The 14,431-nt window shown below is 37.7% G+C and overlaps 1 protein-coding gene across 2 annotated transcripts in view; it reads left to right on the top strand.

Annotated features, from left to right (window-relative positions):
- The window catches only part of LOC115230714, a 37,902-nt gene extending 25,479 nt beyond the window's left edge, over positions 1-12,423 (top strand). The window contains exons 12-16 of one of the 2 annotated variants that reach the window (XM_029800848.2): positions 2,249-2,481; positions 6,776-6,892; positions 7,735-7,880; positions 7,978-8,121; positions 11,105-12,423. In XM_029800848.2, coding sequence (XP_029656708.2) covers positions 2,249-2,481; positions 6,776-6,892; positions 7,735-7,880; positions 7,978-8,121; positions 11,105-11,400 — 936 coding nt within the window. In that variant the 3' untranslated portion in view covers positions 11,401-12,423. Of the gene's footprint in view, positions 1-2,205; positions 2,482-6,775; positions 6,893-7,734; positions 7,881-7,977; positions 8,122-11,104 lie in introns of both variants that reach the window. The other variant, XM_036499776.1, reaches the window with a different exon arrangement.
- The last annotated feature ends 2,008 nt before the right edge of the window (positions 12,424-14,431 follow it).

The following is a 14,431-nucleotide window of genomic DNA, read 5'->3' as shown; positions in this document are numbered from 1 at the left end:
TATAGGGGCACCAACTTTAAGTTTGAGAATGTGTGGTGGTAGTCCGGGGGGCTCAAAGGAATTGAGTACCTCTATTGGATAGTTGATGACGTCCTCTGGGTCAGGAGTTGTAATTATAGACTTATATACATAGACATCCCCAGGAATGAGTTTTAGCATTTCATCATTAATATGGTGAACAGTTTTATTCCTCGGGGCCAGAATAGCCCTTTGGCCAATCCAATCCATATTCTGATAATTAGCTTGTAGATCTGGGAACACTGCGTCTCTGAGATCAGAAGGCGTTTTAACAATGGTACAAATGGAATCGATGGCAATATTACCATTTTCATCCCCTGGTATTTTGCCTTCACCAAGTGCAAGGAGGGTGTGAGAAAATGCTGCTGATGTGATATTACGTCGCATATGAGCACGCATATTGGTGTGAAGTTTGAGAGTCTTCACCAGTGGCCACAATGTGGATGACTTAAGACACGCACTTACTGCATCAGCTCTAGTCCCTTTGGGAATAACGGGAAGTGTTTGTCGGAAGTCCCCTGAAAGAAGAAGTGTTATGCCTCCCATGGGAGCTGAAGAGTGTTTGATGTCTCTGAGAGATCTATCTAGTGCCTCAAGAGCACCTCTGTGGGCCATCGTGCATTCATCCCAAACGATAAGCTTGCATTGTCTGAAGACTTCTGCCTGATCGGAGCTGTTACTGATGTTGCAAGTTGGTGTCTCAGTCTTCGCTAAGTCAAGCGGAAGCTTGAAAGTGGAGTGAGCTGTCCTGCCACCTGGCAACAAAGTAGCCGCAATTCCAGATGATGCCACAGCTAGGGCAATGCCTTGTGTTCGCCTAATCTCAGCCAATATTAATTTGTTGAGAAAAGTTTTCCCAGTGCCCCCAGGAGCGTCCAGGAAAAATATCCCTACAGCTTTGGCCCAGTCTGAATTAACAACAGAGTTGTAAGCGAACTTCTGTTCTGGAAGGAGCTTTGGCTCATTGTCGGCTATGTACTCGGCAAGCTCGTCAACATTAAAACATGTCTCACGCAGCAAATGTGAAGACAGAGTGTTTGTGCCTTCCCGGTTTGTTGAAGGTAGGCCATAGACCGGCAAGGCACTACCGCCCATATCAAGTACAGTATCTTCAAACGTAGTTTGTTGCCACACCTGCCCCTATGTATATGTGTGTGTGTGTGTATGGGTAGATATATTATGCATGTATATATGTGTGTGTATATATATATATATATATGTGTGTGTACATATTACATGTACATCTATATATATATATACATCTACACATAAAATACAAAATAGAAAGTTATATCTTGATATCGCTAGTGATAACAATACTCAAAATATATAACAGACTGGAATTGTAGGCCCGTCTCTTGCAATTTCGATCAATTGGATCTTGTCCTCCCTCTTGTATAGAAGTGTACGGCTGCAGCGAAATTCATTTTTGGACTTTCTTCTATCGAAGGCATTTTAACAAAAATGCTTCCGTAAAGACGGTGAAAATATTGTCAATTTCCCCAAACAGGGACACAATTCAATTTTAAAACAATAACCAAAGCCCCTTCTCCGAAAGGGGGAGGGTTACGGTTTACAATTATTTAACAAATGCAACACAACAACGTTTCACTGACGAGGAACCAACAAACGTGATTACAATAGTCAAACAGTAATAATAATAACAACAAACCTTTTTAATGTATCCCCATTTATGTGAAACCACTTATTCAAGTTCAAGTCATTGATGCAATTTTATACGAATTGCTAATACACACACACATAATAAGGTTGAAAAATTGAATATTAATTTGATTAATATGAATTGAAAACCAGTGGTGTAGCATATAAGACCATAGCGGATCTTTCTCTAGCAAAAAGGATGACCAGTATTAATTGCTCATCCCTTTTATATAAATACTTTCACTTTAATTGCTGCACACTTGCAAAGAGAAAGGAGGAGAAAGTGTAGTGGTAATGGTAGGAGTGAAGCACTTGAAATGAAAGAGGGAAATCATAAAATATTGAGTTCTCTCGAATTTTTGCTTAATTGGGGGTGAAATTGAAAAAACTTTACATGCCATGACCCAATGGAATCTACTTGGAAAAATGATAGGTAAATTCCAATTGAAGAAATTCTATATTGTACAATTGTATAAAAAACGAACGGTTTGGGAGGCAGAGAAAATCTGCCTTTTATCATAAGAGATTCATTAATATTTTTTTCTCTTTCTCTTGTTTTATCTTCAAGGGTCTACAGTGTTCTCGATGTCCATCAGTAAACCAATGTGTTGGTTGTGTTGTCCAGCGCACTGGTCAAGTTACTCTCCAACCTGGTGATCATCTTACCATTACTTTTGTTACTGTTCCTGCTGAACAGGGTCAGCTCTTGGAGCAGAGTGTAATTGATCATGAATCTATGGAAAACCTACGTCCAAATACTCCAATGTCTCTTTATGATTGTTTCACAGCATTTATGCAAAGGTATCTGTATATTAATACGAGTGTGAATTTATGATTTACATGTATAGATTTAAATTTTATTATGTTATATGTTTTATTATATTTGGATCATATATTTATTATCAATTCTGCTTACTGAATATTCATTAAATATTTATTAAATTGAATCATCATCATCATACATCTGCTTTCTGTGTTGGCATGAGTTATTCATTAAATACAAAGTAACATCTACCTGATATATAAGATTGCTTGCTAAGAATTTGTAAATCCAGGAGGACCCTTTATAAAAATACTGAAATCATTCTGAAATTAATTAGCAACACATTGTTACTTATTAATATTCTGTTGGGTCTCTAGAGTAGGTTTAACATATCATCATCATCATCATTTAGCGTCCGTTTTCCATGCTAGCATGGGTTGGACGGTTCTACTGGGGTCTGTGAAGCCAGAAGGCTTCATCAGGCCCAGTCAAATCTGGCAGTGTTTCTACGGCTGGATGCCCTTCCTAACGCCAACCACTCCGTGAGTGTAGTGGGTGCTTTTTACGTGCCACCCGCACTGGTGCCAGACAGAGCTGGCAAACGGCCACGAACGGATGGTGCTTTTTATGTGCCACCGGCACGAGGGCCAGGCGAGGCTGGCAACGGACACGAAACGGGGCGGTGCTGGCAACGGTCGCGAAACGGAAAGTTCTCTTACATGCCACCGGCACTGGTAACACATCTGCAATTTCCATTGATCGATTTCCATTGATCGATTTCGATTCTGATCCTCACTTGCCTCAATGGGTCTTCACAAGCAGAGTTTCGACATGCCACCGGCACTGGTAGCACATCCGCAATTTCCATTGATCGATTTCGATTCTGATCCTCACTTGCCTCAACACGTCTTCACAAGTAGAGTTTTGTGTCCCAAGAAGGGAAGGTATGCATACGTAGGCTGGCTCCATCCCATGTAGAAGGCCACGGGTTGTGGACTCACTTGTCCTGCCGGGTCTTCTCGCGCACAGCACACTTCCAGAGGTCTCGGTCTCTAGTCATTTCCTCAGTGAGACCTAAAGTTCGAAGGTCGTGCTTCACCACCTCGTCCCAGGTTTTCCTGGGTCTGCCTCTTCCACAGGTTCCCTCAACCGCTAGGGTGTGGCACTTTTTCACACAACTATCTTCATCCATTCTCGCCACATGACCATACCAGCGCAAACGTCTCTCTTGCACACCACAACTGATGCTTCTTAGGTCCAGCTTTTCTCTCAAGGTACTTACACTCTGCCGAGTGTGAGTACCGGCATTACACATCCATCGGAGCATACTGGCTTCATTTCTAGCGAGCTTACGCATATCCTCAGCAGTCACGGCCCATGTTTCACTGCCATGTAGCATGGCTGTTCGTACACACGCATCATACAGTCTGCCTTTCACTCTGTGCGAGAGGCCTTTTGTCACCAGCAGAGGTAAGAGCTCTCTGAACTTTGCCCAAGCTATTCTTACTCTAGCAGTTACACTTTCAGCACACCCACCCCCGCTGCTGACTTGGTCACCTAGGTAACGGAAACTATCAACTATTTCTAGTTTTTCTCCCTGGAAAGTGACGGAAGTTGGTCTCAGAGCATTTTCAGTGTTTATTGTTCCTGAGCATCTGCCACATACAAAAACCATCTTCCTAGTTAGCCTTCCTTTGACATTGCTGCATCTCTTATGTGTCCATAGCTTACACTTGGTGCATCTTATAGAGTTTCTACCTACACCTTTTCTACAGATCGAGCAGGGCCATCTACCTGAAGGTGTTTGTGATTTGTCTACCTTCCTACTGATTACGACTTTGGTTTTAGCTAGATTGACTCTGAGGCCCTTCGATTCTAATCCTTGTTTCCACACCTGAAACTTCTCCTCCAGTTCTGATAGCGACTCAGCAATTAGAGCAAGGTCATCAGCATAGAGGAGCTCCCAAGGGCATCCTGTCTTGAATTCCTCCGTTATTGCCTGGAGGACTATGATAAATAGGAGGGGGCTGAGTACTGAGCCTTGGTGGACCCCTACCTCTACCCGGAATTCTTCACTGTACTCATTTCCAACCCTCACCCTACTAGCGGCGTCCCTATACATGGCCCGCACAGCTCTCACTAACCATTCATCTATCCCTAGTTTTCTCATTGCCCACCAGATAAGGGATCGGGGGACCCTGTCGAAGGCTTTCTCCATGTCAACAAAAGCCAGGTACAGGGGCTTATCTTTGGCTAGGTATTTCTCCTGCAGCTGCCTTACCAGGAATATAGCATCAGTAGTACTTTTCCCTGGCACAAACCCAAACTGCATCTCATCTAAACTAACTCTCTCTCTAATTAGTTGGGCTATGACCCTCTCCGTAACCTTCATCACCTGGTCCAACAGCTTGATACCTCTGTAGTTATTTGTATCTAGGGCATCACCTTTACCTTTGTAGCAGTTGACTATTATACTGCTACACCAGTCATTGGGTATGACCCCTTTGTGTATCACCTGATTAACTATATGGGTGACTAGGCTATAGCCGACACTACCAGACATTTTGAGCATCTCTGCAGTGATTCCTGATGGGCCTGGGGCTTTCCCTGTCTTCATGCTTCTAATTGCCTTAGCTACCACAGAACTATCAACTCGGATAGCTGGTCCCTCTGTTGGGTCAACATTCGGCAGACTCTCTTTATCCCATTCATTTTCTTCATTCAGCAACCTTTCATAGTGGCATCTCCAAACCTCTCTCTTCGCATCCTCATTTAGCGCAAGTGAACCATCTTCCATGCGAACACACTTCTCTCCTACCACATCACGATTCTCTCTCAAACACTGTCTTGCAACACGAAACACCTCCAGTCTTTGGTCCTCACGGCGCAGAACATTGGCAAATTTTTTCTTATCTGCTTCCCCTCTGGCTAAATAAACCTGTCTCCTAGCTTCTCTTTTGGCAGTCTGATACAATTCCCTGCTACCCCCATTTTTCCAGACCTTCCAAGCCTGTCTCTTTTCTCTAATAGCCCTGTCTACAATATTGTTCCACCACCACGTTATTCTAGGTCGAGAGGGGACTTTGCACCAGCCACAGATCTGGTCAGTGGCTCTCAGCAGGTTGTCCCTTAGAAACGTCCAGCTGTCTTCTACCCCCTGTGATGCTCTATCCCCTTCTACTTCGTCAGCGGCTTCAAGTAATATGTCCCTAAATCTCTGTCCATTTGCAGGATCTTTAAGCTTCCAGATCCTTCTTCTCCATATTTGTCGTCTTCTGGTTGTCCTCCTAGTCCTGATCCTAAAGTCACTAACTACCAGTCTATGTTGTGGGGTACATTCTTCACCTGGGAAGGTTTTGGCATTTATAAGCAGCCATCTCTCCCTTTGCCTTGTAAGGATGTAGTCAATTTGGCTGGTATGTTGGCCCGATTGGTAAGTGACTAGGTGGCTGGTAGGTTTCCTGAAGTTAGTGTTGCAAATCATAAGATTATTTGCATCGCAGAACTCCAGCAGCCTGGTTCCCTCCTCGTTGCGGGAGCCATAGCCATAGCCTCCATGTACGCCATGGAAGCCCCCAGCATGTCGTCCAACGTGACCATTGAAGTCACCAGCCACAAAGATAAGGTCTCTGTCGTTCGTCAATGAGGTAGTCTGCAGTAGAGTGTCATAGAATCGGTCTTTCTGTCCATCGGGTAGCCCCGACTGAGGAGCATAGGCTGATATAATGGTTGCTAAACTATGATGAAGCACTAATCTAATCTTAAGTATTCTGTCACTTACTCTGATTACCTTATTACTTTATCTACCCATTTCTCAGCGATAAGTATACCCACGCCACCAACCCCGTCAGTGTTCCCTGCCCAGAAAATCTTGTACCTGCGTTCCTTGCCTGTGAGGAACCTAGCTGATCCTCCTCTCCACCTTATTTCTTGCATGCAACATATATCCACACATCTCTGTTCAAGCATCTCGACTATCTCACCAGACCTACCTTTCAGAGTGCCAACGTTGAGGGTGCCAACCCTGAGGGTGTGGAAGGCATGGGCTCTTTCTTAGACTCACTGTATCTAGAGCCTGTAACAATTGTTAAATAAAGATATGATGACCAATATTATTAGACACAAAAATGTTTCTTACATAAACATGAAAATTAAAATTTTTAAAAGAATAAGCAGAGCATAAATTTGACATTTTCTCATTTTATGAGCAATGTAGTCAAGTTCTAAGAACCACTCTTACATTTTCCAAGATCTTATCATAATATCACAGTGCGTACCTATCAAAAATAACAAACAGTTTTTCTATTAGTTCCAATATTTCTTATTCTTCAGTGAAACACTAGATGAGCACAATCCTTGGTATTGTCCAAACTGCTCCAAGAACTGCCGTGCTAAGAAAACAATGACTGTCTGGCGATATCCTGATAATCTTATTATATATCTAAAACGGTAAAATTAAAATGAAACCTACTTTGATATTTTGAATGTTGGAGTGTGTAATATAAGGTCATAAGTCTGTTACCTGGTGGCACATATAGAGCATATGTTATGAATCTAATGTAATATATATTAAATATGAAATACAATAATTATGTTTTAACAAGTTTATTCAATATTTATCAAATTGATTATTATTGCCTTAAAAATTTTTTCATTTGACTTATGACCATATATATGTTCAATGAGTTATTTTTCAATGCCAACTAAAATTAAGTGTAATGCAAACTTTGAGGTTATGTGTTGTCAACAAAGATTTTTTTTCATCTATCAAAGGACAAATTTTATGTTTAATAAATGCAATACTTTGTTACTGTACATGTGGGCAATCAGCAGTAATTGAAAAGAAAAGAATTAAATATGCACCAGAGGACATGCAAAGTTAATTTAAAAGAATTGAGTGAGAAGATTATTTCAAAAGCATTTGATGTAATTTTTTCAACAAATAAAATAACTACATTGCTATGGGCATGTAGCATGTCTGAATTATAAAAGGTTGTTAAAGAGTACCAGTTAATGGATGGTATCTATAATAAATATAAACCAAGAAAACTGGCAAAAGAATAGTTCCTCCAGATATAAGATTAGGCTTTTATTACAAAGATGATGCTATAGATACATGCACCCATGTCATCATTGGCATTGTATGCTATTTAAGATTGCTACCATGCATAAACTGAATTTCCTAGAGCAAATTGTCCTAACTTTATAGTGATATTTCAATTTGAGATTTAAGTAAACTCTTTGTTACTTTTTAGCTATTATGTTTATACTATCAGTTTGTTCTTTCTTAGGTTTGTATTTCATGAACTTACAAGTACCAAAATTGACAATTTAGTGACATTCCCTCTTGAAGATTTAGACCTTAGTCAGTTCACTTCTGGTCCTCACACCAAGAACTTGCTTTATGACCTACACAGTTTTGTGTGCCATTTTGGAGGTAAGCTAATAAATTCTCAATTCTTAGGCATAATATTTGCTTTTAGTTTCACTTAATATATACATGTTCATCAAATTTTTATTTTTATCTCCTGTAGGATCTAATTCTGGTCACTACACCTGTTACAGTAAACATCCTATTGAAAACAACTGGTACTACTATAATGATGAGAATGTTAGCCAGCACATGCCGAGAGATGACCATTTGAGTAGCGCTTATGTTTTGTTCTATGTACGACAAGGTAAGTAGTTTCTTATTTATTTTGGGAAGGACAGACAGTGAGCATAATTTTTTTTCAAGTGGCAGGTGGATAAAGATGGGGAAAAGAGAGAAATGTAGTGAGTGGTGAAAGTGGAGGAAGTAGATGTGGAGATAATAGTTTGCTACAAAGATAATGTGAAGTGGAGAAGGAGAATGCAAGGGAGATGCACAGAGCCAATGATGAATTCAGAGGTACATAAGCTGAGTGAAATAGTTCCATAGTCAGAAAAATGAAGGATAGAGGGTATTAGGAAGATGATTTGTTAGGAGGGGTTCATATACATATATATACATCTATATGCGTATGTGCCAGTGGAGAGCATCCTCAAATGCAGTCACTGTATGCAAGACTGCCACTCCCATGTAGGCTTGTACTGCCACAGCAGTCACTGCACCATCATCAGCAACTGACACAAAACTCCCCAGGTGCAGATCAATGGTCTTTCAAGAACAACGGATGCCTGTTGTGTGTGGTGTGTGTATAGGTGAAGACACATGGCTAAGTGGTTAGGATATTCAGCTCAAGATTGTAAGGTCATAAGTTTGATACTTGGTGGCACATTGTGTCCTTGAGCAAGACACTTTATTTTAGCTGGCAAAAATGAGTTGTACCTGTATTTCAAAGTCCAGCCTTGTCACATTCTGTGTCCTGTTGGATCTCCCAGAGAGCCATATTAACGGTACACATGGCTATGGATCTGTGGAGTACTCTGCCTCTTACATGTTAATTTCATGAGTAGGCCGTTCTATTGATTGAATTTCATAATTCCCTCTATTGATTCTACTCATGTTTACAGATTTTGAGCCGAGATAGTCCCTAATTTTCCATGAAATTAACTCTAATGATAATTTTCCTGAACTAGATTTTGATCATTTAAGTAAAAGTCATTTTGACTCTGATAATACAGTTTAAATTAACACCCAATTTTAATATCATATGATTCTGCTTGTCACTCCGTTTCTTAACACATTCATAACACTTCCACATGATTAGTTGGGAAGTGGGTGGGAGGTAGTGGTGAGTGAAGTGTAATTTTTTTTTTTTGTAATGAGTTTTTTACCTCTGTTAATTAACTTATCTGTTACACTTTTACGTGATTAGTTGAAGGGAAAGGCAAAGAGCAAAAGAAGAAAGAGGGAGAGTGTTGTGTATTAAGTCTATAAAATTGTGCATAAAGTATATAAAGTGCATTAGGTAATCATTGTAATCCAATTTCCTTCACTTTTCAGTGATTAGCAGATGAGTAAATATCTTTTGACACAGATGCAACACAGGCTACGCTTTTAGGTTCTTTGGATAAAGTTTTCAGAAATAACCCAATAGGATTACCATTAATTCTGTAAAATATTCACGGGTCCCACTAGTTAATTATAATACTAATAATAATCCTGCTTTAACACCCAATTCTGAGAGAGGGATTAGTATTAATTCTTTTAAGCATGAGTATCAAATAGAAGTGAATAAATACCTGTGTAATTGTAAAAACAAAATTATCTGTCCTTTAGAAAATCAGTGTTTAAGGAGAAATATAGTGTATCAATGTGAGATAATAATAGGGGTACATAGGTTCGTCTGCTACAATTTAGGTATAGAAGAAAAGGTAACTTTACAAATCTTAATAAATGCATTTGGGATTTTAAAGATAAGAACATTTAAAAGGGTCCATTATTAGTTATGCGTCGTTGTACAATATTGGCAATTCTACATTTTGTATTTTTATTGTCTAATACTCTGAACTTCTCAAAATTCTTACAAATGATATTTGGATCTACTTGTCATACATAAGGAATTACCTTGGATGTGTATTCTACTTGCATTTATTGGTGTCTGATTTTTTGGTATAGTTAACCAAATTCATTTAAAACCAAATGCTTTATTGATATCTGCCTGGATCAATTTCCTTTTATATATTTATTTATATACACACACACACACACACACACACACATATACCCATGCATATATTATTATAGTAAAAAACCTCAGAAAGCTACCCCAAGTTTTCCTGGCTGAAATATTAATTTATTTCACCATTTGTCAAATTGATAAAGAAAAAATCAAAAACACTGGTAAGGGAATTAACTTCACAGTAAATATAACTAGTGTCTTACAAATATCAAAAATTACATAAACCAAGAGTGGAATGGTTTATAAAGTGTCAGGTTGTTTATCCTTAATTTCTGCTAAGATGTCTTTTGTAAAATGCAGAAACAAAGAAAAAATCTCATTCCTGGTATTGACATAATAACAGGAGGCTCTTAAGATTTTTAAAGGATGCAGTTTTTCAAGCCAGCATATGGAGCATTTTTTTTAACCATTAATGTACTGTTTGGTCTTAGAAAGAATCTTCCATTTGATGTACCTGGCATTCTCATCCTTAAGTTTCCAGATGATACACATGTATGGTTCAAATGAACTGAAAACAAAAAATGGAGACAGGTGATAGAATAACAAGCAGGTATATTGGTTTGATGCTCAGGGAAAATGGAAAGGTCTTTGATGTTACAAGCCTACACTCTTCAACAGAAAGGGATGAGAGGGAAAAATAGAGAGAGAAATTGAAAAAATATATATGTATGTATATATATTCACCACTTAAAGGTGGATGTTGTATTAGAACACTCAAATACTGCATTAGAACACATACTGTGATGTTTACCAAGTGTGAAAAACTCTATGGGTTTTTTTTTGTGTGTATAAAAACACATAGCTATCACCAGTGGCAAGTTATTTAGTGTTGTGTAAAACTACCCATTTTCAAAACCAACCAAATTACTGAAGTAAGCCACTTCCAACTACTTAATACTCATTTTAGTTAATTTGATTTAGGCAGATTAGGTAAGATGCAATTAGCTGTCTTGCTTTGGTGTGCAATAGTATTTGTAGTAAGGTTTGAATTCCAATGTGATCATTTTATCATTTTATTTCTGTGATATTCACTTATGAAAACTTTGTTTTTCAGATACTAACATTTCCTTCAAGATTCCTGATAAGTCCAGTTACCATTTTATTGATTCCGTATCACACAGTCCTTCATCACTCACAGAAACAACTCAAAATATTGAAAAAAATGAATCAAGAACTCAGTCAATGGCATTAGTACTTTACCAACCACAACCTATGCGAGCTGACAGTGCATTATATGAGCTTCCAAAAGAGGTTCCTAAAGATAAAGACACTAGTTTGTCACCAACGCATACAGAAAAAACACCCACCGAACAAACAGAACCTGATAGCACCTATGATTTCTATTCCTAAACTCACTTATGTTCTTTAAGTTTTGATTAACAATGCTCCTGTGTCAATCATGAGAGAAGGCATTAAAACAAGACGATCTTCCCCAACAGTCATCAACAAGCTACCATTGTCTGTATACCAAAAAGTATTTTCAGGATTTAATGTGATGAAAACCATCTGTACCATTTGGAAAATTGATCAGAAAAAATTTGTACTGACATCTCCAGAAAACTTACAAACAAATATTTTCAGTTATCAGTATTAGCTAAATTCAACTCAGTTTTGCATTATCATGCTGATATGATTTTGCTCACCTGCTGTAATTAGTGGAATTTTTGTTAAAAATACTTTGATACTAAAATAACAATATATCTATCATTATTTATTTAGTCTTTATATATTGGTACATCTAAGGTGAATATATCATTAAGTGTGACTATAAAAATCTTAACACTTTCTTATACTTCTAACTGCCTGTGCATCAGGTACTGCATCTTACTACTTTCTACTTAATTCCCAATATTTTCAGCTTTAATGTCCATTTTCTTAAAACTCTTAATAAAAATAATTCAACATATTTTCAACATACATTGATTGCGATATATCGTATGTGATTTGTGGTGACTGTTGAATGTGTACGTCTGTACAAATGCATCTGTTATACATGCTCATATAAATTTCATGTATTAATGCATAACAGTTTAATTAAATAATTTATCTTACATGTGTATATGCAGAAATGGCTGTAAATATATTTATTTGCAGAAATCTGCATGTGATTACATGTAGATAGTTTTAAAGTTCAGTAAACATGAATGTAAGATAACATGCAATATTTATCAAATTGATATCATATTCTTCTGTTTCTTATTTATTGCTTTTCTTCTAAAAACATATTTATTTAAACTAAAATTTTGGTGGCTATTTGACTTTAAACACTCTACGGTCTTCCAGGTCACCAGAAAGATCACAGTGTGAAATTAGAGAAGTGACCACAATGCCAGTTTAAATAAATATTTGAATAAAATTTTCACCACATCATAAGAACTATCTTCCACTTTCATTTACAAATGGCAACATATGTTTGTATACACACAAATACAGACTTGTACCTGTGTATATGTGTGTATAGGTATGTATATGTGTGTATATTTGTGTACAAGTATATATATATATATATATATATATATGTGTGTGTGTGTGTGTATATATATATATATAATGTGTATGTGTGCATATACTGTACTGCACCAAGGCAAACCTCTCTTACTATCGTCCTGGTCCGAACAAAACTATAGGTACAGGCATAGCTGTGTAATTGAGAACTGTACTTTGTCATCACAATTTTTGGGTTCTCTTCTCTCTCTGCTGTACCTTGAGCAAGTGTCTTCTACAGCCCCAGGCTGACCATAGCCTTATGAGGTGATCTGGTTTGCAGAATCTATGTATATGTATTTATGTATGTGTGTATCTATATCTATATATATATATTTATTTATTTATTTATATGTAAGCATAAAAAAATCAACTTTAAGAGTGTAATAAATCCCAGGTCAGACTAACTTGCATGTATTTACATAATCAGCTATAATGATTTTTAAGAGCAACATACTCTGTGTTCAACAGCTGTTTCATTAAGATAAACTTTATTAAATGTATAATTTCATAATTGTGATACATAATTTAATTTGTAAACTGTGTGTATCCAAATCAAGAATGTTATGTTGTGCTAATCAGAAAACCATTACTGATTTAAATACATTAAGACAAAGAGAAAGAAGAAAAAAGCTCTAAATAAACAGGTATGTAAAATACCAATGTAGGTGCAGGCATGGCTGTATAGTAAGAAACCTGGTTTTATATTCACTCCCACTGCATGACATCTTGGGCAAGTGTCTTCTATTATAGCCTTGTGAGTGGTTTAGGTAAATGGAAACTCAAAGAAGCCTATTCTCTGTGTGTGTCTTTATATTTATACCCCACCACCACTTGACAGCCTGTGTTGGTTTGTTTACAACGCCATAACTTAGCTGTTTAACAAAAAGACCAGTAGACTGAGTACCAGCCTTAAAAACAAGTCCTGGGGTCAATTTGTTCAACTAAACCCTTTAAGGCAGTATCCCAGCATGGCTGCCATCCAATGACTGAAACAAGTAATAGATAAAAGAGAGAAAAGTAATGGATGTACACACCCATAAATATAAATACATAAATGTCTAACCGTACCTACTTGCACAAACTTACATGTACATTTGAGAGAAAACCCGGATATACAAGCCATGAAATGTGGTAAGAGAGAAGATTGTGCTGGTACAGTCATGCACATGAATGAAGACAGCTGTATCAAGAAGTGCCAATCTCTAACCGGAAGGGGTAGACCCGGGAAGAAGTGAAAAAGGATCTTCACCCATTGGCCCTCACGGAGGGGATGATGGGACCAAGACTTCTGGTAGTTTGTCTTGCTTCAGAAGACCTGTCAAGCCAAATAAAATCATGGTTGTCTTTGCATACAGGTATGTCCCCTGAATCCCTCTTCAGCTGAGTGATCCTAATGTGGGTGCTGGTGCCATGTAAAAGCACCCAGTATACTCTCTAAAGTGGTTGGTGTTAGAGAGTGCATATATCTCATCATCATGTAATGTCTGTTTTCTATGCTGGCATGAGTTGGACAGTTTGACAGGAGCTGGGCTCCATAACTGTTTTGGTATGGTTACTACAGCTGGATGCCTTTCCTAATGCTTATTATATGGCCCCCAACCCTAATGCTTTTTACATATGGCCCCCAACCCTAATGCTTTTTACATAGCTTATGACTTACTTAAAACCTATTATGATGAAATACTAGTTAAACTAAATTTTTATCTTTACCTTTTTAGATTTCTTTACTCAACATATTTATTTTATTCTATCATTTACTACAGTATATATTTCATCCCTATGTTATAATTCACTCTAACCTGATAAAAATTTATAGTTTATTTATTTAATTATTTACTCCTAAAACTTTTCCCAGCTGGTTTGCACACTATGGCAACACGATTGTTATGTTTTC

Source organism: Octopus sinensis, unplaced genomic scaffold (assembly GCF_006345805.1).
Source record: "Octopus sinensis unplaced genomic scaffold, ASM634580v1 Contig16178, whole genome shotgun sequence".
NCBI lineage: Eukaryota > Metazoa > Mollusca > Cephalopoda > Octopoda > Octopodidae > Octopus > Octopus sinensis.
This window is presented reverse-complemented; position numbering and strand designations above follow the sequence as displayed.